The 22,308-nt window shown below is 35.6% G+C and overlaps 1 protein-coding gene across 1 annotated transcript in view; it reads left to right on the forward strand.

The window, feature by feature from the left end:
- The window catches only part of LOC132098777 (protein O-mannosyl-transferase TMTC1-like), a 32,197-nt gene extending 11,618 nt beyond the window's left edge, over positions 1–20,579 (forward strand). The window contains exons 5-20 of the mRNA XM_059504950.1: positions 3,811–3,892; positions 4,277–4,380; positions 5,934–6,012; positions 6,093–6,203; positions 9,149–9,270; positions 12,238–12,405; positions 13,159–13,272; positions 13,452–13,595; positions 14,304–14,412; positions 14,564–14,666; positions 16,033–16,168; positions 16,258–16,402; positions 17,043–17,180; positions 17,513–17,635; positions 19,397–19,474; positions 20,453–20,579. Of these exons, the coding sequence (XP_059360933.1) occupies positions 3,811–3,892; positions 4,277–4,380; positions 5,934–6,012; positions 6,093–6,203; positions 9,149–9,270; positions 12,238–12,405; positions 13,159–13,272; positions 13,452–13,595; positions 14,304–14,412; positions 14,564–14,666; positions 16,033–16,168; positions 16,258–16,402; positions 17,043–17,180; positions 17,513–17,635; positions 19,397–19,474; positions 20,453–20,575 (1,879 nt within the window). The 3' untranslated portion in view covers positions 20,576–20,579. The remainder of the gene's footprint in view (positions 1–3,810; positions 3,893–4,276; positions 4,381–5,933; positions 6,013–6,092; positions 6,204–9,148; positions 9,271–12,237; positions 12,406–13,158; positions 13,273–13,451; positions 13,596–14,303; positions 14,413–14,563; positions 14,667–16,032; positions 16,169–16,257; positions 16,403–17,042; positions 17,181–17,512; positions 17,636–19,396; positions 19,475–20,452) is intronic.
- The last annotated feature ends 1,729 nt before the right edge of the window (positions 20,580–22,308 follow it).

The following is a 22,308-nucleotide window of genomic DNA, read 5'->3' on the forward strand; positions in this document are numbered from 1 at the left end:
TGTACTGTCTGGAAATTAGCTTAGCTCATCAAAACATGTTAATGCATGTGGACACAATATCTGACCTGGGGTGACCAGGAGCCAGTTTAGTATGTTGCATTTCCACAATCGAATATATCGATTCTCTATTGTATAAAACATTTAATAACATCAAGAATATTGCAATGATTTCATGTACTTTGTATTTAGCCATTTCTAAAAAGCTTTCCATTAGATTACTTTCACATTCAAAAACGCAGTGGTAGGTTCAGTTAATTTTGTTAAAACATTGCAAAATGTCAGTTTTAATATATTTATTCATATATATTCATATGTGAATAAATATAGTCATATATATATATTATATATATATATATATATATATATATATACATTTTTTATGACCACAAATTACAAACTTTGCATTACAATATATGTATATTTATCATAAACCAGTAGACTTCTCAAATAAAAGCTAATTAGTTTTTTGCTTCTTTAATCATTTAAAAAACAACTTTCTGTTTAACTGGTATCAAACAAATTATAAACAGATGATCTAGCCAAAGATCAGCGATGAAGAATACACAAAGCAAACTACCAGCTTGGCTCTTTTGTTCGGCTGTGGCAGTAATTGGCATTCAAAGAGAGTCAATCAGGGCGAGACAAACGGCAGTCGCACTCCTTGACTCAACCCAAACTCTCTCACTCTCTTTCTCTTATGCAACCTCATTTGCTTCAATTACAGTCTCAGCTACTTAAAACGTACTCTGTGTCTGGTGGGTCTTCACTCTTCAAGAGTGTGAAAAGCTGAACAAAGGGGCTCATCAGTGAGTGGAAAATAGTTAGGGGAAAAAAACCCTTGACTGGCATTTGGGTTTCATTACTTTAGTAAACATGCGACAGAGATACCAGACTGAGCCTTGAATGCTGTGTGCAAACATTACACCCCTGTATACACATTCCCATACAATCCCAAGCTCATTCCTCTCCCCACAGGCTAATAAGTTGCTGTCCCAACCTTGCTGTTTTGAAGGTGTAAAGAAACCAATTTTTCATGGTTTTATATCTGACATTACCAGTCCTAACAGCATTTTAACCGCAAAATCTTAGCAACCACCTAGAAGCAAGTTAGAAACCACAAATGATAGAGAATGTCATCTGGCCAACTGTAATATCTGTGATACAGTTTACATGCATATATATATATATATATATATATATATATATATATATATATATATAATATATATCAATATATATCTATCATGTTGCAGTAATGCATTATGTTGTCTAGCACATATCACTACAGCACTTCAATTATGTTCAGTGCCAGTAATGTTTGTGCATTTGAGTCTCTCAACAATCCTATGTGTTCTGCCGAGATCAAAAACACAAGACATGCATCTATTTTTTTTTTTGCATTAGTCACAGAGCACATAACCTCAGAAACAGCAGAGACCTCACAGATAAACATGACATCAAACATCCAGTAGCAAAAGCTCCTTTCTTCCACTATTAAGACATTTAATATTGATTATCTGATGTTTGTAGCGTTTATTTGTTGTTTATTTGTGGGCATGCATGTGCAACATTTCACAAATACAGGATATTTTTTCTCTTCATGTTTTTTAAAGCAATGGAGTCACATATCCCATGTTGTTGTAAAAGCTATTGGATATATTATATGAAATATTTTCAAAAATATATTTGACCAGCACATTAAGTGGGTTTAAATTCAACATGTCTGTAAAATGTGTTGGATTTTTTTCTAACAGTTATTTTTATTTAATATTATTTTTTAATTTGTATTTAATTGTTTATATATTTTAATTAATTATTAACTAAAATTATTAAAATACTAATTTCCAAAAAAATTGCATTAACAAAATATTTATTGTTCATATATAAATCTTCAACATTATTTTATTATCTTTTATGAGATTTCTTTTTTTTTTTAAGAAATGTTATCTTTTTTTTATTTCGCTTATTCAATGTTCATTCAATGAAAATGACATAACAGAAATCATGGATTGTGTTTAAACATCTCCCAGATTTTAGTGACAGCATTGAGGTGTATTCATTTATTTATTTATTTTTAGTTTGACCGCCTCAGGTGGATTTTAATTATTCTAATGATTTAGCACCTACTTTTACTAACCATCTGTTGAAAAATGTTAGAAAAGTAAAAAACAAAAATGTTTTTTATTGAATCCCATTCAATGACAGCGCCATGTATAATTTTTAGGTAGATTATTAGACTTAAAGGAAGATTTATGAGATAATAAGGCATCGAAGTAACAGGAAGTTAAGAGACACAGCAGAAAAGAACATCCGTGACTTATTCAAACAGAGTGACTTGGGATTGTGGGCTGCTGGTAGCAATGATAACACTCTGCAGCCTTAAAGAACAGCAAAGGAAAGATTCCTTTCTCCATCTACAGCTCCCTCTGGGGAATGAGGGCTCTGCAGCTTTATTTGATTTTCAAAAGTGCCCATAAACCTTTGCTGCTACCCATGACCCTGGGGAGGACACGAGGCACAAAATCTCTCTCACACACACAAAACATACACACACAATGAGGAGTGTGTGATTGCGACTGATAGTCGTTGTAATGCCTGCAGACATGCTGTCTCTCAATGTACGTTTTGGGGTGTGTGTGTGTTTGCACTAAAGGGGGTGGAGTGTCTCCTGTGGGCTTTGTTATTATTAAATGCATAAGATGACACTTGTTTTCTCTCTCTACACCAGTGAAATATTTATAAGAGAATCAATTGCAAACTCATCACAAAGACCTGACATTAACTAAGTAAATGTTCCCAATTCCATTAACATGATTGTTTGCCTGCATTTGTACTGTTAGGAGTAGAGTAGACGTGCCATAATTATCTTATTCCTAGTTTCTATATTGCATTTAATGGCACAGCAGATGTTGACGTCTAATTTGTATATGCATAGATTCATAGAGGTTTAATTATGCTTCGTTACAAAAATAAAAAAAAATTGGAGGCATTTTAAAATGTAACTGCATTTGGTTCTCATTTTATTCCCATAATATTTCTGAGAGAAAAAGCAGATTTAATGAGGATTAAATGTCAGGCAGGACTTAATTTTGTCCACAGGATTTAATTCCTGTGCAAGTTTGCATTTTTAGGACCCCTCCCCTTCTGAAGCATGACCAGCACCAATTGGCTGAAACTTGGTGTCCCTTGGTGATGTCATCAGAAAAGCACATTTGTTTCGGAGGCAGAAATTGTGTTTATATTTTGATGAAATCTACATGTTGTGTTTTGATGTCTTTGAAAAATAGCATGCACAAATGAATCATTCACAGTAAAACTGGGAACGTCTCCATTTGTGGAAACTTGGTGGCCTTGATGATGTCATCCGAAAAGTTGTTTCGGAGGCGCAGATGAAACATTATTGAGACTATTTGTATTTTTCAATAACATCAGCTGATGATCACATTGAGAACAGGAATGTGAATTAATGAATAATTAAACAATAATTTTTCAGTATAAACCCCTCCCTGTTTTACATATCTTCACCTTTTCTTGTAACCAGACAAAATGCCAGAAAATGGAAATAGCGATAAAGGGAAATGATAGAGGCGGGAGGCTTGGCGTTTTTTAAAATACTGTACTTGTTTTCTTGCAGCTCTGTTTTCCAAGATGTAGAGGTAATTAATTGAAAGTGGCAGTAAACAGATTAATATACCCATAAAGTAATTTGCTGATGGTTTGATTAAGTCAGTAATGAATGAAAATGAGTTAATGAGCTGATAGAGTTGAGTCGTTAAACGACTGTCACATCTGGTTATGCTTTCGTTCCAGGCACCTGTCGCACTCCAGGTTGAAGGAGCTCGTCAGAATTTCCAGCCCATTCATCAAACGCTCTTGTGTCATCTTCTTACATGTAAGTAGCTATGTTTTTACTGCCAAATGCCACAATGCTTCCTTTGGTAAGGCACCTTCTGAATTTAGCTGTTATTCCTTAGACTGTGCTTTGATTTAGTGGTTAAAAATCTGGGCTGGATTATACTTTCAAAGTTTTTGTGGATTTTAGTTCATGTCTGTTAGCTATGAGCTCATCTATATGCTAGCAACAAACTAAAAACTGGCAGATATGCGCATTTACAATTCACTGTTTCTCTCTTCCAGGAAGATGAACCAAAAATAAATAAATGACCCTAACCATTTCCAATTAAAAAGTGCTCTTTAAGCATACTTTCATTCGTGAACCCCCTGACCTCAGCTGTTCACAATTTGTAGCAAGTTTTTTTACTGTGTTTTTCTGCAGGTTACAGTCATCATGTCCTTCCGTTTATGGTTGATGGGTGGATCCATGCCGCTGTTCTCAGAGCAAGACAATCCAGCATCCTTCTCTCCATATCTACTCACCAGGTCGGTCTGGCTGTCATCCCTCACACACCTTTATTGTAAAAGAGTTTACAGAGAAATATGTTTTCATTCACTGAAGACCAGTGCTGAGGAAAGTTACTTTTAAAAGTAATGGATTACAATATTGCGTTACTCCATAAAAGTAACTAACAGTAGCTAATTGTGTTACTTTTTATGGAAAGTAATGTATTATGTTACTTTTTGTCACCTTATCCAGGCTTGCTGTTTTGTTATTTAATAACAAAAAGACACATTTTTGGCAATTGTAAATGCATTGCTTTACTAGTAACTTGAAAAAGGTAATCTGATTATGTAACTCGCGTCACTTGTAATGTGGGGGTATGGACTAAAATGCGATTTAAAACCAGTATGGGGTCTGATGTAGTTTGGAGCGTACACAAAAGCAGGAAAACCTTGACATTTCCTCTCATCCATAAATATCAGAGAGAAAACTGTTCTTTTACTCAGAGTGCTAAAGTATTTTAATGTCTGTTAATGTACATGACTTTGTCTTCTATAATTACTGAATGATTATTAATATTTTATGTGGATGCATAATAGTTCTTAACAGTTTCTTAAAATACCCATGTTATGACTTGTTTGAGATCAGATTTTACGTTAGTCAGGAGGAAATGATCCAAAACACAATAGTAACACTCTGGCAACCACCCAGAAAATCGTAGCATTATGATAGCGACTTTAGCCTTCACAATTATTGTAAAACCTTTTTAACCCTCATGTTGTGTTTGACCTGGAGAGGATTTTCTTCCTCCTGAAATAATAATTATTGTTATCACATTGGACTAAAACTTAAAGACTTTGCTCACACATGGTGACCAAACTACAAAAAATTAGGTAACACTTTTGTATAGGGACCGATTCTCACTATTAATTACTTGCTTATTAGCATGCCTATTTTTAACTTATTGGCTGTTTATTATTAATACATAAATTAATAATGACCTTACTATTAATAAGCAGCAAATTAGGAGTTTACGGAGGCAAAAGTCATAGTCAAAGGTTTGTTGTTATTAGGAATTTGAATTTAAAATAAAGTGTGACAAAAAAATTCGCTTATAAATTTCTCGTTTTGCTAATATTGCCAAATATTTGTTCATTCTTTTCATCAGATTTTTTTTATTTTAATTAGTACAAGTTTTATATGTCTTTTTGGAACTGAAAGCTCATAGTCCTCATTGATCTGAGCTTATGCACCTCAGTTTTTGAGTGAAAAAGCATTATTTATGGATAACTTTGGCAATATTTCACTCAAAAGCTGAGATGAATGAGCTCAGATCAACGAGACCTACGATCAATCACTTCCTAAAATAAATACAAAACCAACTGAATTGAATCCCAAGTTTGAAACCAATATTAGGTGATAATATTGTTATGATGAGAGATTTATAAGCAATTTTATAAGGCTGGTCATTTTTTACAGGGAGCACCAAATTAGATAAAGGATTTCAAGCACAGCACAAGGATAAACTTTATATTTATTCATTTAATAATTTTTATTAAATTATTTAACCAGCCCTACTGTGCTATCTTTTTAGGTTTCTTACATACTGCTACCTGCTCGCCTTCAATGCCTGGCTCTTACTGGCTCCCATAGTGCTTTGCTACGACTGGCAGGTAAATAGCATCAACATAAACACACAGCAGTCCCGACATCTGAGTGAACGCTTGATGATTGCTTGAGTTGTGATTGACAGGTAGGCAGCATTCCTTTAGTGGAGTCTCTGTGGGATGGACGGAATATTGCTTCCTTGACTTTGGCTCTCGTTATGCTGGCGCTGAACCTGAACTGTGTTGCATGCTTACAGGTGAGCACACACACACAGACACAGACACACACACACATTTCTACATGTCAAGACAACCTCAGGAACCACGTCACCGCAGACTCGTTCTGTCATAATTTCTGAAAAAACATACAAATGTAGGTTTCTCATTTTGACAAACATAAAAGCCTTCGCTCATGCTGTCTCACACCCCGCTGTTCTGGTGTTCTTCACTACCGTGTGCTCCCAACGCAATTCCCTGTGACTCATCGACATGGCAACCCGTGAAAAATAGCAGCAATTGTGAAAATTAGTGCAAACGCTCACGTGAAGCAGATGTTTGCTGTGAGCTAATGCATGCATTGTTCTTGTGCATGAAGTGAGATGTTTTTTTTCTTCTTATATTATAATATTCAGTTCTTCAGGCAGTTATTTCTGCTCATCCCTATCTTGCAGTTTTTGTGAGGCACATATGCTGAGTGTGAAATTCTTCATATATCATTCTCATATGGCATATGAATGTGATTCTTGCATTAAAGAAACTGCAAAAAAAATTCCCACGCACTGCTTGCAAATCATTATTAGCACCATTTCAGTCAAAGAGCTGTTCTGTTTCTTGCTATTTTCTATGCAGCGAATGACCCAAAAAAGCCCATGAGTAAGAATAAAACACTACGTGCATTTAAGAAAATAGCAAATCATTCAAGGTTTCGAGACCTTGAGAGCTTCATCCACCGATAAAACATTCACAGGCTTGTTTTGGAAAATATTCGAGAAACTGCAATAGAATGTCAAGGCTGTCTTTGTCGGGCCCCAGAATGCTCTTTTAGTTGTTTGCCGCTGTGTTGGCATTGTCCTTGAGGGATCTTTTAAAAATGTTCACGTTTCTCCACTCCAGTCCTTGAGTTTGTGAAAGAAAATCATTTTTTGGAATGCTGGTCCAACTACACAAAGAAACTAAGACAGAGGGAAAATAAAAGAGAAAGAGAGGGAGTATTCCAGTCCCTGATCAGCAGATCTCATATCTGCTGACTGAATAATTCATAGTTTGTGTTTGAGACAGGCTGACAGACCAATGTCAGTAAACTGCCTGCTCCTTTTACTGAGGCGTGCAGATGTGGGCAAATGTTTGATATTGGAAAAAAAACAGATTTTCTCATTCCGTTAATACAGAGACAACACTCTCAGATTTCATATTTTATGATTTCGTTTCACAAGTGAAATGATCCTCCAGTCCAGACTTGTTCTGTATACACTGAGATCAAAGTCTAAAGCCACATGGGATTTAAAAATCAACTGGCAGTTTTAGAATTTTGAACATTTTGAAATTTAGAAACATAATAACATGCACTTTTTGTGAATAACAGTGTGGTTATTGTAAACTAAAAATATATAAACTCATTTAAATATTAAAGCTAATTCAACATATTAATAAATGCTAAAATAGTATAGAAATAATTGTCTCCTTTGTGCTGACAGTCAGATGTACTTGCATTTATTGAAGCTGTTTGAATCCTACTCAAACCATGCAATCAAAATGTACAAATTTTCACTCAAAGAAAGGATCTGAAGGACCGAAAAAAGTCAAGGTGGAAGGGAATAAAGGAAAGAGGGGAAGAAACAGAATGAAAGCACAGAGCTGAGCGAGACGTGTTAGTCTATAGAGTGCCACTGAATGGAGTTTGACCCAGTGACATTTTGGGGGACAGACTGCAGATGACCTCTGTTTGTGCTGCCATGACAACTGGAGAAAAGGATAATGCCAAAGCTATCATAATACCCATGACCCATCTTTAACCCTCTAATATTTCCCAGAAAAACATAAGCTTGTAGGCTCTGTGTATATGAATGTCTGGACTGGTTTCTGAGGTGATATAAACCAGGCAGCTAGCAATCTCATTTGTTTTACACTTCTGAACCTAAACAACAAGAAACTAGAGCTTAAAATGCATCGAAATATTCCCGTCTCTGAAATACTCCCATACACACAGGACCAGTTCTTGGCCACGCCTTCATCATGCACGTCTTTTTGCAGCCTTCCCTCGATCAGCTGTGTGCCAACGATTCACCCTGATGATTTTTCAATCTGTCTCCTCAGGAATGTTTACTAGGCTAATTATCTCACACAAAACACACACAAAAACACACACAGGCCTGAGAGCAAGTCGATAGAACTGATTTGTGGCTGTGAATGTTATTATCAGCACATTTTTATGCAAGCATTTGTTCATTTCTCGACGCAGTCATCGCATGTCTGCTCATTTGTTGCTGAATCTGAAGTTAATTCATGTTTCTGATGGACTGGAAGGCAGAAATCAATATTAAAACATTCATATTCTGTCTGTGGATATGAGAGTGAAACTCCAGACGATAGCTTCGGTTTTATTATTTGTTTTGTATTAGCATATCAGCCTGTTTAAAGTAAACCGAGCATGATACAGTTATGTTTTCACCCCCCCACACACACAACCTCTTTTGTTCTGTCTTAGATTTCATAACCAATTTATATCTTTGCATGAACCCTTCATTCCTCAGCTGTCATATTTAATGAACTTATAAAATTTAAACAATGCTAGCTCATACTTCAAGAATACACACTCAAATAACAGAAATACAGATATATATACTGCTCTATAGCAGTGTAGAAAAGCCCATTTAAGTGGTGGAAATATTGCCTAGAGTCAGTATTTTTAGCATGTTGCTGTATTTGGTTGCATTGTGAGTATTTGCTGGTACAAAGTATTTGCATTGTGATCTCTTTTTTTTTTTTTTTTTGCATGTGTGCATGTTTTGTGCAGTTGCAGTGTGTTGAGTTTATTTGCCACTGTAAAAAAAAACACTTAAAGTACCATAGCAACACCCTAGCAACAAATTACATTGTGGATGCGGATTTTGCATAGACAAGCTCCAGTGAAATTGTCTGCAGGGATTGTAGAAAGTTTGGTTTCTCTAACAGCAAACAGCATCTGGTTTCTCTCTTTGTGTAGAAGATGAAAGGGAAGGAGGTGTTGGTGGGCGTGCTGTTCCTGATTTTTCCCTTCATCCCAGCCAGTAATCTGTTCTTCCGCGTTGGATTTGTGGTGGCAGAAAGAGTTCTCTACATGCCCAGGTTTGTGTGCTTGTGTTTTGTACGGATGTGCCTGTAAAAATATATTGTGACGGCCTAAGAAAAAAAATACTTGCGCTTCAGATTACTTTTTTTCTAAAGCATTACAAATTCAACCCCCATTTTTCTCTCCCTCGTTCTCCATCCTGCTGTAGGGATCACACACCACTGATAACAGTACATAATCTTGAACCCTGCTTCCCATAATGCACCAATGATCTGTTATAAGTGTGTGTGTGTGTGTGTGTGTGTGTGTGTGTGTGTGTATTTATCCTTACTGTCAAGATTAAAATGAAATTTGAACAATAAGGCAAGGTATTTTAGTAATCTTATAAGCGGTGACCCGACAAACACCCACATACACACACACATAATTACAAGTACACACAGCATTACATCTCTGTGTACACTTGGTTGTGAGTAAGAAGTTTGTGTTCAGTGAGTTTAATGGTGTTAGGATCAGATAGGCACTTATCTTGGCATTTAGGCGGTACTTCTCTATGCTTGCTGGGTAAATATTTGTAGCACTGTCTTTGTTAGTGCTAACAGCAATAGTAATCAGACACGTGAGGGCGGCACTGTGGCTCAGAGGCCAAACTATTTATACATACATGCAGCCACACACACATCAGTGAGAATGTGAATTGCTCTCTGGTTCTTGTTCATTTTAGTTGTGTCTATGGAGCAAAAATATAAGGGGAACATCACTGTTACTATTGCTTGTACTTGGTGAAACGCACACAAATGTCATTTTACCTCGTTTTTGTTTTTTGCACAAAGAAAGATGTTGTTTTATTTTAGGCAATTAAAGGAAGAATTCACCCATAAGTGAAAATTTGCTAAACATTTACTCACCCTCAGGTGTTTCTTCATCTGAACAGATTTGGAGAAATTTGCATTACATCACTTGCTCACCAATTAATCCTTTGCAGTGAATGGGTGCCGTCAACATGAGAGTACAACCAGCTGATAAAAACATCACAGTAATCCACAAGTAATTCACATGTCTCCAGTCCACCAATTAACATCTTATGACGTGAAAAGCTGCATGTTTGAAAGAAACCATTCCATCATTAAGAAGTTTAAAAGAGGGAAAATGGCTTTGAAAAATGTTGCATTGCAAAATAATAATAATAATTTCTTTATAAAATGTATTTAAAATATATTTTTCTTCTTGCAAAGTAAGCACTCTTAACAAAAGTAGTAAACTTAATTTAATTATAGCAATGTGAAACCAATCTTTTTTGCTGACTTTGATAAAATATGCAAAACAATCCTTATATAGAAGGAAGGAAGTAAACCATATCTAGAAACCAAAATATCATAGAGCATAGCAGTACTAGATACACTGCATATTTTATCAACCAAAGTTATGCATTGGCAAGCACACTCACATCTTCTTCAGTGAAACTCTTGTTCAGTTGATGTGTCTTCAAAACAGATTTACAAGACAAATTCATTTGATCTGTGAATGTACCACATGTTTCAAAAGTGTGTGTGTGGGAAGCAGTGAAAGTGTGTGTGAAGCCACAGGAGTCCTCATATGTTCTGTTTGAGAGGAGTGGGTGTTGGCGGGGAAAGGGAGGTGTCACTTTCTGGGAAGCGAAGCAGAGAGAAAGAAATGAGATTGGAAGGATATTAAATCCAAATGAAGCCCTAGAAACACGGAATAACAACAGAAACCGATATTTCCAGGGAATATGCTATTTGATATAACTCCCTTTTTCCTTCAACAATCTTTTTCAATATTAGTAAGTAGTAATATTCTCTGTGTGGGAGATTCATGTTATTGTGTTTGACTTGAGCTGTTTTTGACCAGTGTCTGAGAATAAACAGTGTGAGGTGTGGAATCTGATCGGCCCCCTTTCCTGTGGCTAAAGGATTGAAGGGCGTTTTGTCCTTCTCATGATTACCTTCAAATATGTACTCAAGTCTACAAATACAATTCACAGATGTGTCTGATTCTGTGTTCCTGCTTGCAATTTCCAATGCTTTTGTCTTGATGCTTGCCTGGTGGATCATACCAGGGTTGGAATAGTTAGTAATAGTGTTTGATAATAATAGCCACTGAAAAAAATAAAAAGAAAATTTAATAAATAAAACATTAAATACTTTTATAATTTATACAGTAATAATTTCTTATATTTATGCAATATTTTTTTCCTGGAATATATTTAGCATTTATGTTTTTATAAAAGCTGATTCTTAAACTTTGACATTTCTTCTGTAATTTTGAATATTTACTTACTAATTCATTATATATGGATGCACACAATATCTAAAATATTAGCATTATAAAAATATACATACTATTATATTATTATTTGTATGTATAATTAAATTAGTGTATAAATATATTTATTAAGTTTTATTTAATATTTTATTTACTTTTATTTAATAATAATAAAAAAAATTATCCATGTAATATATTATTGATTTAATTTTTGATTTATTATATTAGTAAATTTATGGGAAGTCATGTAATTGTAATGATTTCTTTCCTGTGATTTCTGTGGTGAAAAATCTATCCGACCCTTTTTAGTTTTAACCACCGTTGCATATTTTGTCATTTATCATTTGTGCTACACCTATGAATGATATTGTACATACTTTCATAAGAGTTGTAAGATTTTTTTTTTTTTTACGCAAGTCTCATTTTGAATATTTAATTAAAGTCTTGCATAGACACAATAATTTTAAAGGTTGTATTATTGCTATTTTTCATGAGAGTTAGCTGTCTCCACCTAGGAAGTCGTTCTTTAGCTGTCTGAAATAACATCAAATACATGAGAGAACATTAAATGCTGAAATGCATTAGCATCAGTTTAAAATGTGCTATTTTCCACCCACAATACTCTCTACAGTACATTACCTGTGGAATATACACAAAGGTCTGTTCCAAAACTGCTTTAATTTGTCCATCTATGCAGGATTTTTCCATAACAACACTCTCTTTGTGTGTCTGTCCAGTATGGGGTACTGTGTTCTGGTGGTGCATGGGCTGAACAGACTGTATTCAGTTGTCAGTCGGTGGGGAGCGGCTGCACTAACTGTGTCCATGCTGGTTGTCCTCCTCCTCTTCTCCTGGAGGACCGTCCAACAGAATGAGATCTGGCTCTCCAGAGAAGCCCTGTTCAGGTGTGTGAGTGTGCAGATTCACTTTCTGCTTGGAAGTTCCTGAAGAAACCAGTTTAAGATGAAGGCTGGGTTTTTCAACACAGTAGATGGTTTCTGCTTTAGGTGATTGACTAGCTGGATTATCACCCGCAGAGGAGCTATTAGACTCTTGATCTAGCTGGTAGATAATCTCAAAACAGTTAATGACCAACCAGAAACCATCTTAAATGTTCCAGCTGCCAATTTTCCAGAATGCTTGGCCAAGACTTTTTCTGTTCTATCAGATTTAATGTGCCATTTCTTGTTTTATCTGTTATTTTTCAGTGTTATTATAAAACTGAAATAAAGAGAATATAAATTACACACACACGTACTGTATATATGTTTGTGTGACTTCAATTCTCTTTACGTTTTAGTTTATTTTAGCACATCAATTTACATTTTTGTATTTTATTTATATTTTTTATTTTAGTTCACTTCAGGTAACAAATGTTTTTTAATTAATAAGCATTACATTTTCCATGTATTACATGTTTTGCATTTTTATATGCATACATTTAAAAAAAAAATGTTTATTTTATTTAAAGTAACAAAATATTTATGTAGCTTTAGCTTTAATTGACTATAATAATCCTGTTTTCTTTTTTGAAAAATGTAATTTACCTTGAAGTTTTGCATTCTTTGGATTTACATCCTTTCAACCTGTACATACGAAATGTGTTTTCTTTCTCTGTGCCTTCTGGGTCTTGATCTATTTTCTTCCTCCTCCGTCAGGTCTGGCATTCAGACTTTACCTCACAATGCTAAAGTTCATTACAACTATGCCAACTTCCTGAAGGACAGGGGACGAAACCAAGAAGCCATTTATCACTACAAAACAGCCCTCAGGTGAGTGTGTGTATATGTGCATGAGAGCAATTTGACATTGAATGGTTTTTCTGTTGAAAGAATAATTTTACAATTTCCAAAATACACCTTAATACCCCAGTTCCTTCATATTTTTAATTAAGAATCAGTGGTTTGATTGATTATGTAAATCCATAAATTGCATGTGTGTTTTTATATAGACTGTACCCCCGACATGCCAGTGCTCTGAATAATCTGGGCACCCTGACTCACCAGGCTGAGGAGGCTGAAGATTATTACAGGAGAGCGCTGAATATTAACCCTCAACACAACAGAGCTCTCTTCAACCTGGGCAACCTTCTGAAGTAAATACATACATTTAGATCCTTCTAAAGTAAAGACAAATTGGTAACCCTCTGAAGTACATACTATGGAAACCTGTTTCTGCCTCTGAATAATTTCTTTTTTAATTATCTCGCAATTCTGACTTTTTTTTCTCAGTGAATTATATATGCAGGATAAAAACTCACTATTCTGATTCCTTTTTTTTTCTCGGTTATTTCTCACAATTCTGACTTTTTTTACTCACAATTCTGATATAAATTCACTATTAAGTCTAATTCCGAGTAAAAAAAAATACTACTTTCGTAAAATTGCAAGTATATGTCACAATTGGTTGTTATAAAGTCAGAATTCCGAGATATAAACTCACAATTCTGAGAAAAACGTCAGAATAGTAAGACGGAAACTTTTGCCAATGACCTTTTTTATTTTTATTCAGTGGTGAAACAAGCTTACATAAAATACACAAACTGGTAACCTTCTAAAGTAAATATGCAAACGCTATTGCAATATCACTTGTGTCCGAAATCTGAGAATGCTGCATTTGTGTGCCGTATGCCTAGGTCGGGAGGCACCCAGGCACATCCGAATATTGGAAAGGATAAAAATAGTGTTTGATGTTGTAGTTCACAGAAGTAATTTGATGTTGTTTGTGCTGCTGCCTTCAGTTTCGTACACAGCCACTGTGTCTGTGCATATGAGGAAGAGGATGATGGTGTTATGGTTTACAGGTCTCAGGGGATGGAAGAAGAGGCAGAGAGGATGTTGAAGGAATCTATTCGTTTCGGTCCCCATTTTGCTGATGCCTACTCCAGCCTCGCCTCTCTATACGCTGACCAGGTCTTGCTTTCTGTCATTTGTTCCCATTTTATTATTAAAAGATACACATACAAAGTGATCTTTTTGGTCTGTTTTTTTTTTCTTTTTTTTGCAATAAAGGCCATGTTTTTTGTAAAAGGATTAATTATTCTTTCCCCTGGTTTTTGTGTAGCGGCATTCAAAAGAAGCAAATGAAATTTACACCAAGGGTATTGAGTACTGCCCCGACAGTTCTGACCTCCATAACAACTACGGTGTGTTTCTGGTGGACACAGGTAAGAATCTTCTAGAACTCTTTAAACTAGATCAACTCTGCCATGATGCTAGGGTCTTTAAATGGTTGCCAGAGCGTCAATATGTGCTTGCTAAGTTATATATGGTTGATTTCTTGTTGCTATGAATTTGCTAGGGTGTTCTGGGTGGTTGTCAGGGTGTTATTATGCAGTTGCTGAGGTATTTTATATAGTTGGTTCCATGTTAATAGGGTGTTCTAAGTGGTTGCCTGGGCCTTATGCAGTAGCTAAGATGTTCCAGGTGGTTGCTTGGGTGTTGGTTGGTATGTGGTTGCTAAGATGCTTTATGTGATTGGTTTCACATTGCTATGTGGTTGCTAGGCTGTTATTGGCGGTTGTTAGGGCCTTATGTGGTAACAAAGATGTTCTGTGTGGTTGGTTTCACACTGGTTACTTTGCAGTTGCTGAGGTTTTTCGAGCGCCAACCTCCCGCTCTCTCTCGTGAAGCCAACAAGGAAGTGACTTAAACTGTAATTCATCGACTGGCCGCTTGAGGCTGGCTGCAGAAGGGAGTCAGTCCCATAGACTCCCCATGTTAAAATGCCCAACTCTACAGCAGGAAAAAACATCTATACAGCCCTGTTCAAAATATGATTTTGGTATATAAAGCTAATTTTGCCCTTCATGACAACTGTGAGGGGGGTGATTTTTTTAACTCATCCATTTAAATTATATTAAGCCTTAAAGTTCTGCATAATTAAGGGCATGGCCACTTGAGTGACAGGTGGATTGCCGGTGCTGTCACTGATGTCGAGCTAGGTGGGCGTGGCTTAAGTTACCAGCTACGCCTTTTTGCTCATTTTCGATTGTCCGGGAGAGTCGCGCGGTGACGCGCTGCCAAGATGGCGACGGCCCGCTCTGCACACTTTAAGCTTCCAAAACGCTCTTCATGACTCTCCATGTTTTTATACAGTCTATGGTTTTTTTATGTGGTTGTTTCGTTCCATGTTGCCATGTGGTTGCTAGGGTGTTGGTATTTGCTTGACTCCATATTGCTGTGTAGTTGCTAGGGTATTCTATGAGGTTGGTTCTATGTTACTATATGGTTTCTAGGGTGTTCTGGAGCTTGCTATGGGATTTACTAAGGTGTTTTTTATATGCTTGGTTAGTTTCACTTTGCACTTGCTAGAGTGCTTTGGTTAATTTCCAGGTTATTGATTGCAGTTGCCAAGGTCATCTACCAGTGTTTTTGTGTTCAGTTGCTCAAATGTTGTAGTGCATTGTTTCGTGGTTTTTAAAGTGGTTGCCAGGTCATTCCTAGATGATTGTTAGGGTGTTACTCACATCTCTAGTGCTTCATATCAACCACATATTATACACAAGCTATTTATTACCTGTCTCTGTTTAGGTCATGGAGATAGTGCAGCCTTTCATTACCAGGAAGCGGTGCGTCTCAAGCCATCTCACTATGTTGCCATGGTGAACCTGGGTCGTCTTCTTCGCTCGTCCAATGACAATAAAGAGGCGGAGCTATGGTACAAAAGGTAAGATGAGGTCAAATGATACCATTGTCTAAATGGTGTATCCGGTTTGCACAACTGTAATCTGAATCACATGTGGGTGTGTCTCACAGGGCCCTGCAAGTGGTTCGTAAAGTGGATATCCTGACCCCTCTTGGGGCTTTATACTACAACACCGGTAGATATGAGGAGGCACTGGAGGTTTACAGAGAGGCGGCCACACTTCAGCCCAACAGCACTGATATCTGGCTCGCTCTGGTGAGATTATAGTCACTTTTTAGCCTAAAAAAAAATCCCACCATTTCCTATCTCAATCTTTTTTCTAATCCAACCAGTTAGGTTTAGGTTTGATATTGTTTTAAAAGGATAGTTCACCCAAAAATGAAAATTTGCTGTTGTTTAGCTCACCTTCAGCCCATCCAAGATGTAGGTGACTTTTTTTCTTGAGTGAAACAGTAAAGATTTTTAGCTGAAAATGGTCCTTGGCGATTCATAAAATGCAAGTCAGCAGCTTCTTGATTTTGAGAATTAAAAAAGCATATCATTTTATGAATCACCAAGGACCACAGTTTCAGATGAATCTTTATTGTTCTACTGAAGAAAAAACTCTACATCTTAATGGCCTAAGGGTCAGTAAATTAACAGCAATTTTTCATTTTTGGGTGAACCATCCCTTTGATTGTTAACATTGGCACTGGTCTTTGTAAACGGTTTGCTTTGAGTGTTTCAAAGAGTAGAACGTCAGCTTAATTTCGTCTCCACAGACCCTTCAGTGTGATTCACATCACCGCCTTAAGAAACAGAGGACAGTGACATCTCAGATTCTTTTCTGGTTGCTCTTTCAATTGCTCTTTCCCTTTTAACTCGTTTGTCTCTTCCCATCTCGTTGTCTCCACAGGCGCAGGTTTTAGCCATGGCAGGTCGCTCTGTGGAGGCCGAGAAAATGACCCTGGGCATAATTTCAAAGACCAGCAACTGCACTGAATGTTACCGCTTGTTGTCTGCCATCTACAGCAAACAAGGCAACCACACTGAGGTGTGTGTATGTGTCTTTGTGTGCATCAATTCATGCACACTCCCTTTTATTACCCCGTATTGAAATGGAAAACACACAAACATAAGGTTTTTTTCCATCTCAATTGGAGCAATGAATCAATTCATCCTGGATTTTAATTTTGCCCCTATCCAATTTCGCCACTGTATTCAGCAGTTCAAAGCACATTTTATTGAATTTCTTTTTATTACTCATGCCTTTACTCATTACTCTGCCTCAAAGAGAAATCTCTATGCCTCCTGAGAGTCGAAGAACCTCAGCAAAACGAAGTTCAGCACTAGTTTTGAGCTTAATGAGTGTGTATGTGTTTTCAGGCATTGGATGTGTTGAAGACAGCACTGCAGCAGGAGCCGTCAGACCCTGCGGTGAGGGCAGAGCTGCACTTCTCCATGGGCAACCAGCTCAGAGAGATGAATGAGCTTGATCGAGCCTTCCAGGTAACTACATCTGCAGCTGTCAATGTGAGGGAAGAGCTCTTCAGATAATCCTTTTCTTCACATTCTTGTTTACTATGTCTTAACTTGCCTGTAGACAGTTCATGGAGGGATTGATGCATATCACACACAAAAATTGCAATAGCTTTACCCAGATGGAAAGCTCTAATTTGACTGTCTGGATTTATACAAAATCTAAAAGTAAAGATATACAGGTCTTTATCAGTCCTCTGAGAAGATTTGATGCTTAAATCGACTGATTTACTTTTAACCTTCTGTGAAAAGCATTGTATTTTTAAATAAATAAATAAAATAAACCATAAATCCATAAATATTTTTTAAAACAATAAATGTATTTGTTATAAAATAATTAGTAATTCATAATTATTAGAATACAATAGCTTGTATTAAAAAAATAAAAAAATAAATCCTATAAATTTAATGTAAGGGAAAAAAATAATGCAACATTTAAATACAGTATATCAATATGAATAAAAATGATAATATAACAATTATATTTTATTATTATTTTAATAAAATCAAATATACCATGTTTAAAAAATTACCAAGATATCAAAATATGTAAAGCAAAATTCTAATGTAACTTTTCCCCTTTTTAATGCATAAAAATTATTTAATTTCATTACATTAAATGAATGAGTACAGTGTTCTACAGTAATGAAATTGTATTTGAAAGATAGGAGGAAATGCAATTCATACAGACAATAACCTCTTCACTGTTAGATCATTTATTATATTAAGAGCATGTTTTCCTTTTATAAGTTAATATTGATTTACATATTTTTGTGTTTTGTCAATGAAAACATCAAATACTAGGAGTAGCAAAAAATAGTTTTTGTTTTTTTAGATTTTGTTTTTTCTCAATGTAGATATTTGTTATGTATTGATTATCTTTGACTAGTTTTGTACTGAATTTTACTGCATTAATCATTTTGAATTAAAAGGCTACAGTGGAATGGTTCCTTTGTCAGAAAATGTTCCTTTTAAAGCCTTTTCATACCAAATACATACGTCAAGATATATATCAATTTTGGTTTCATGGTTATATCCATAACAGTAGACATAAAAGCCTGTGATTGGTTCTTTGACATGTCAGAATAACCTGCAATATGGATCAGTTTTGCTGATAGTCTGTCTACATGAGACTAAATGTTGGGTAATTGTGTTCTCTGCTGCTTGCTGCACACTGTTCCTTGCCAGTGCCCTGATACTGTCACAGGAACATCACCCACCTCCTTTCATCTCCAAATACAAACAGTCCAGACTTCATCTCGAGCTGGAAGCTTTGCCTTTAACCTCTGTGTTTCTCAACATCCTGGCTGCCTTAAAGGGACGAAGTTTCTTCGCCAGGATTTCTGGTTAACATGAGGACTGTTTTGGTTGCATTCCTTGATCCTGGACTCATTCCAGGTCTCCCACTAATATTTGGCCTGTAGTTTTACTTTTATTTAGACCACAAAAGGAAAGCTGAGATCCGGCTGGTCTCAGGTTAACATAATTTTGCTATCCAGTTCAAAGCTCATTTATAAAGCTCTGAACAAAAAGGCTTTTTGCGGTGTTATAACACCACATCTGCGGTAGAGCCAGACTGTTAAATGCGCCTCCAGTGCTTTTTTTTTAATCTTGAATGGATCGTGTTTCTTGCACAGGTCAAAACTCACAGGCTGTTTAATGTTGTTGAATTCATCACTGGCTACATCTCATGCATATATCATATGTCATGTGTTGATCTAATGTTTCCAGAGCTACAAGCTTGCTGTCGAGCTGAAACCTGACCAATCACAAGCCTGGATGAATATGGGCGGCATTCAGCATATCAAGGTATGAGGTCTGATAAATACTGATATCACCACAAAAATTAAAAGTAAAAGTATATATTTTGCATAAGGAAAAAAATTTCATTAAGAAACTTGCTTGGTTAGAAGGCTTTGGTTAGAATTAATATTAGTAATATAAATGTAATATTAAAAAAGTAAAATATAATAATCTTATTAATTAAAATGTAAATATTAAATAACAATTAATATGCCATTTAAAAATATGTAAAACACAATTGTGTAAAAATGAATCAGTATGGTCTTATTTTATATAAAAATATATTTACTTTTTCTTGAGATTGAAATTTGACGTGAAGTGTATCTTTTGTTTTCAATTACGGTAAGCAAACATTTATTTAAATGCTTAATTTATAATATATTATTATTTAACACATTTATAATTTAAAGAATAAAAACCATGCTAATATATTAATAATTTAGTCACAGTTTGTTAAAACAGTTTAAAAAACAATTTCAAACTATTCTAAATAAAAACAAATCATTGAGTTTTATGACTGTATTATAATATTAGAGATTTTTTAAGTAAAATTATAGTAGTGACACTTTAAGATCCTATTAGTTATTGTTGGTTAGTGCATTAACTTACATGAAATAACAATGAGCAAAACATTTGTTACAGTATTTATTCATCTTTCCTAATATTAGTTAAAAAAATACATCTGATTATTGTTAGTTCAGTTAGCTCAGGTCCATTAAATAATATTAACATATACAACTTTTGATTTTACTAATGTATTAGTAAATGTTGTAATTATCATTAACAAAGAGTAATAAATTACTCATGTATATTCATGTTAACTAATAGAAACCTTATTATAAAGTACGATCAAAATTGTCACAATGCATATATAAGTTCTTATTTATTATTTTTGATTAGATTAAATATAACCTGGACGTTTTATCATGCCATTTTAACCTGAACTGGTGTGTGCTTGTTTTAATTTTATTTTTATTTTTTTAGGGAGACTATGCAGCAGCAAGAATGTACTACCAAAGAGCTCTTCTCCTCTCACCCGGCTCCAAACTGCTGAAGGAAAACCTGGCCAAGCTGGACAGACTAGAGAAAAAACTCCAAGGGGCCTAGAGGATCAGCGTGACCTGAACTGTCAGCCAAATGATGAAGGACAAGCAACTGAGACACAGAAGGGTGAAGAGAAGGGCCGAACTAAGACATGCAAACTACGGTTTGGACTCAGGAGATGACTAATGACCGCTTCCTTCCCCTTCCCCTAGAGTTTAAAGAGAGGCTCTAGAATTAAACTAATCCAAAAGACGTCCAGGGCTGGACCAAGCAGATACCATTGACCTCAACACATCACTGCATAATCTCACAGCAACATATTTCAGAAGTTCTCATCATTTTTCCCCATTTGTCGCCCCATGACCACTTTTCAACGAGCTCTCAGACCAGCACAAATTGAGCATTTGTCTTGTTTTCATCAGAGCAGAGGTAGCATCTCTAAAAGAGGCTCCTCTCGACCACTGCAGCTCCGATCTGCTTTGGTGGCTACAAAACCTTTAGAAAGCATCTCAGACAAATGAGTTATCAGATATGACTAGCTGTCTACTGTGTTCCATGAACACGGCTGATCAGTTGTAGGTGGTCTGCTTGTATTTAGGTTTTTTCTCACATAAGGATTTTGTGAGCGATTTAAATGAAGGAAAAAAATGTCATTCACCATGTGCTTTAATTTGATCTTTTATTTTGTACATGCATCAATATTGTGGAATGTATCTTGGACTAAAGGCATATTGACCTGTGCAATGAATTATCATTTTTATCCTCATAAGCTATAAGACTGAAGTCTCTTTAAATAGTATCCTTGAACTAGGTCATTACATGGATTTTAGTCATATTTTCGGTGGCCAGAATTTGTAATGCGGTACTCTTGATTTTACCGTAATCTTTGCACTTACATTTCGTTGCCATAGGAACTGTTATCAAGAACATTTCTTGAATTCAGCAGCAGCCGTGCTAAACATGTCATAGCAGAAATCAATGTGAAGTAATGTATGATTATTTAATAAATATTATCCAATATTATCCCTGTGAATGTGTGCTTTTGTTTGAAGATGTTGATATTGCTCTGGGCACGGGCTATTATGTATGCAATCACTTTCTTTTAAAATAGCCGTCCAAGGCCAGGTGTAAAACAACCCATACACACAGAAATGCATTGTTCTGTAATTCGGTATACATCCCACTGTTTTAAAATATCAATAAAATATGCACAGATCTGGTATAGAAAAGGATTTAGCAAGACAGTCTTTCCTTCAACTGAATTTGCAATATGATTCACATTTGATTTCAAATAAACTAACTATATTTTTAATCTCAGACACTGGTGTATGAGACGAGCTGCATGATCTTGAGCAAGACAAACAGCTGTTTCACATTTAAACTTCTTTTACATATTTAAACATGTTACAGGTGTAAATATTGCTTTTAGAAGTGCTCTGAAAATCCATGTTTACTGAGAATACACCTGAGAATGTAAAAAGAAAAAATGAAATGACATAAATGGCTTAAATCTGGAAATATATAAGGTTCCATTTATATAAAATATATAGGCTACGTGTGCGTGTTGAAAAGATGTAACTTATGTTGTTTCACTAGTGGTCACAGACTATAATGACTTGTTATAAATTGAGGTGCCTGCATGAATGATACAGTAAGTATATGGTAGGCTTTGCCATATGAGACACATTCCTTTGTCAAACAATGGAAATTATTAATAAAAACATTGTTCATTAAGCGCAGTTGTGACTAAAGCATGTTTAGTATCCTGGTGTGACTGTAGACAGAACCATGATGCA

Source organism: Carassius carassius, chromosome 22 (genome assembly GCF_963082965.1).
Source record: "Carassius carassius chromosome 22, fCarCar2.1, whole genome shotgun sequence".
Lineage (NCBI taxonomy): Eukaryota > Metazoa > Chordata > Actinopteri > Cypriniformes > Cyprinidae > Carassius > Carassius carassius.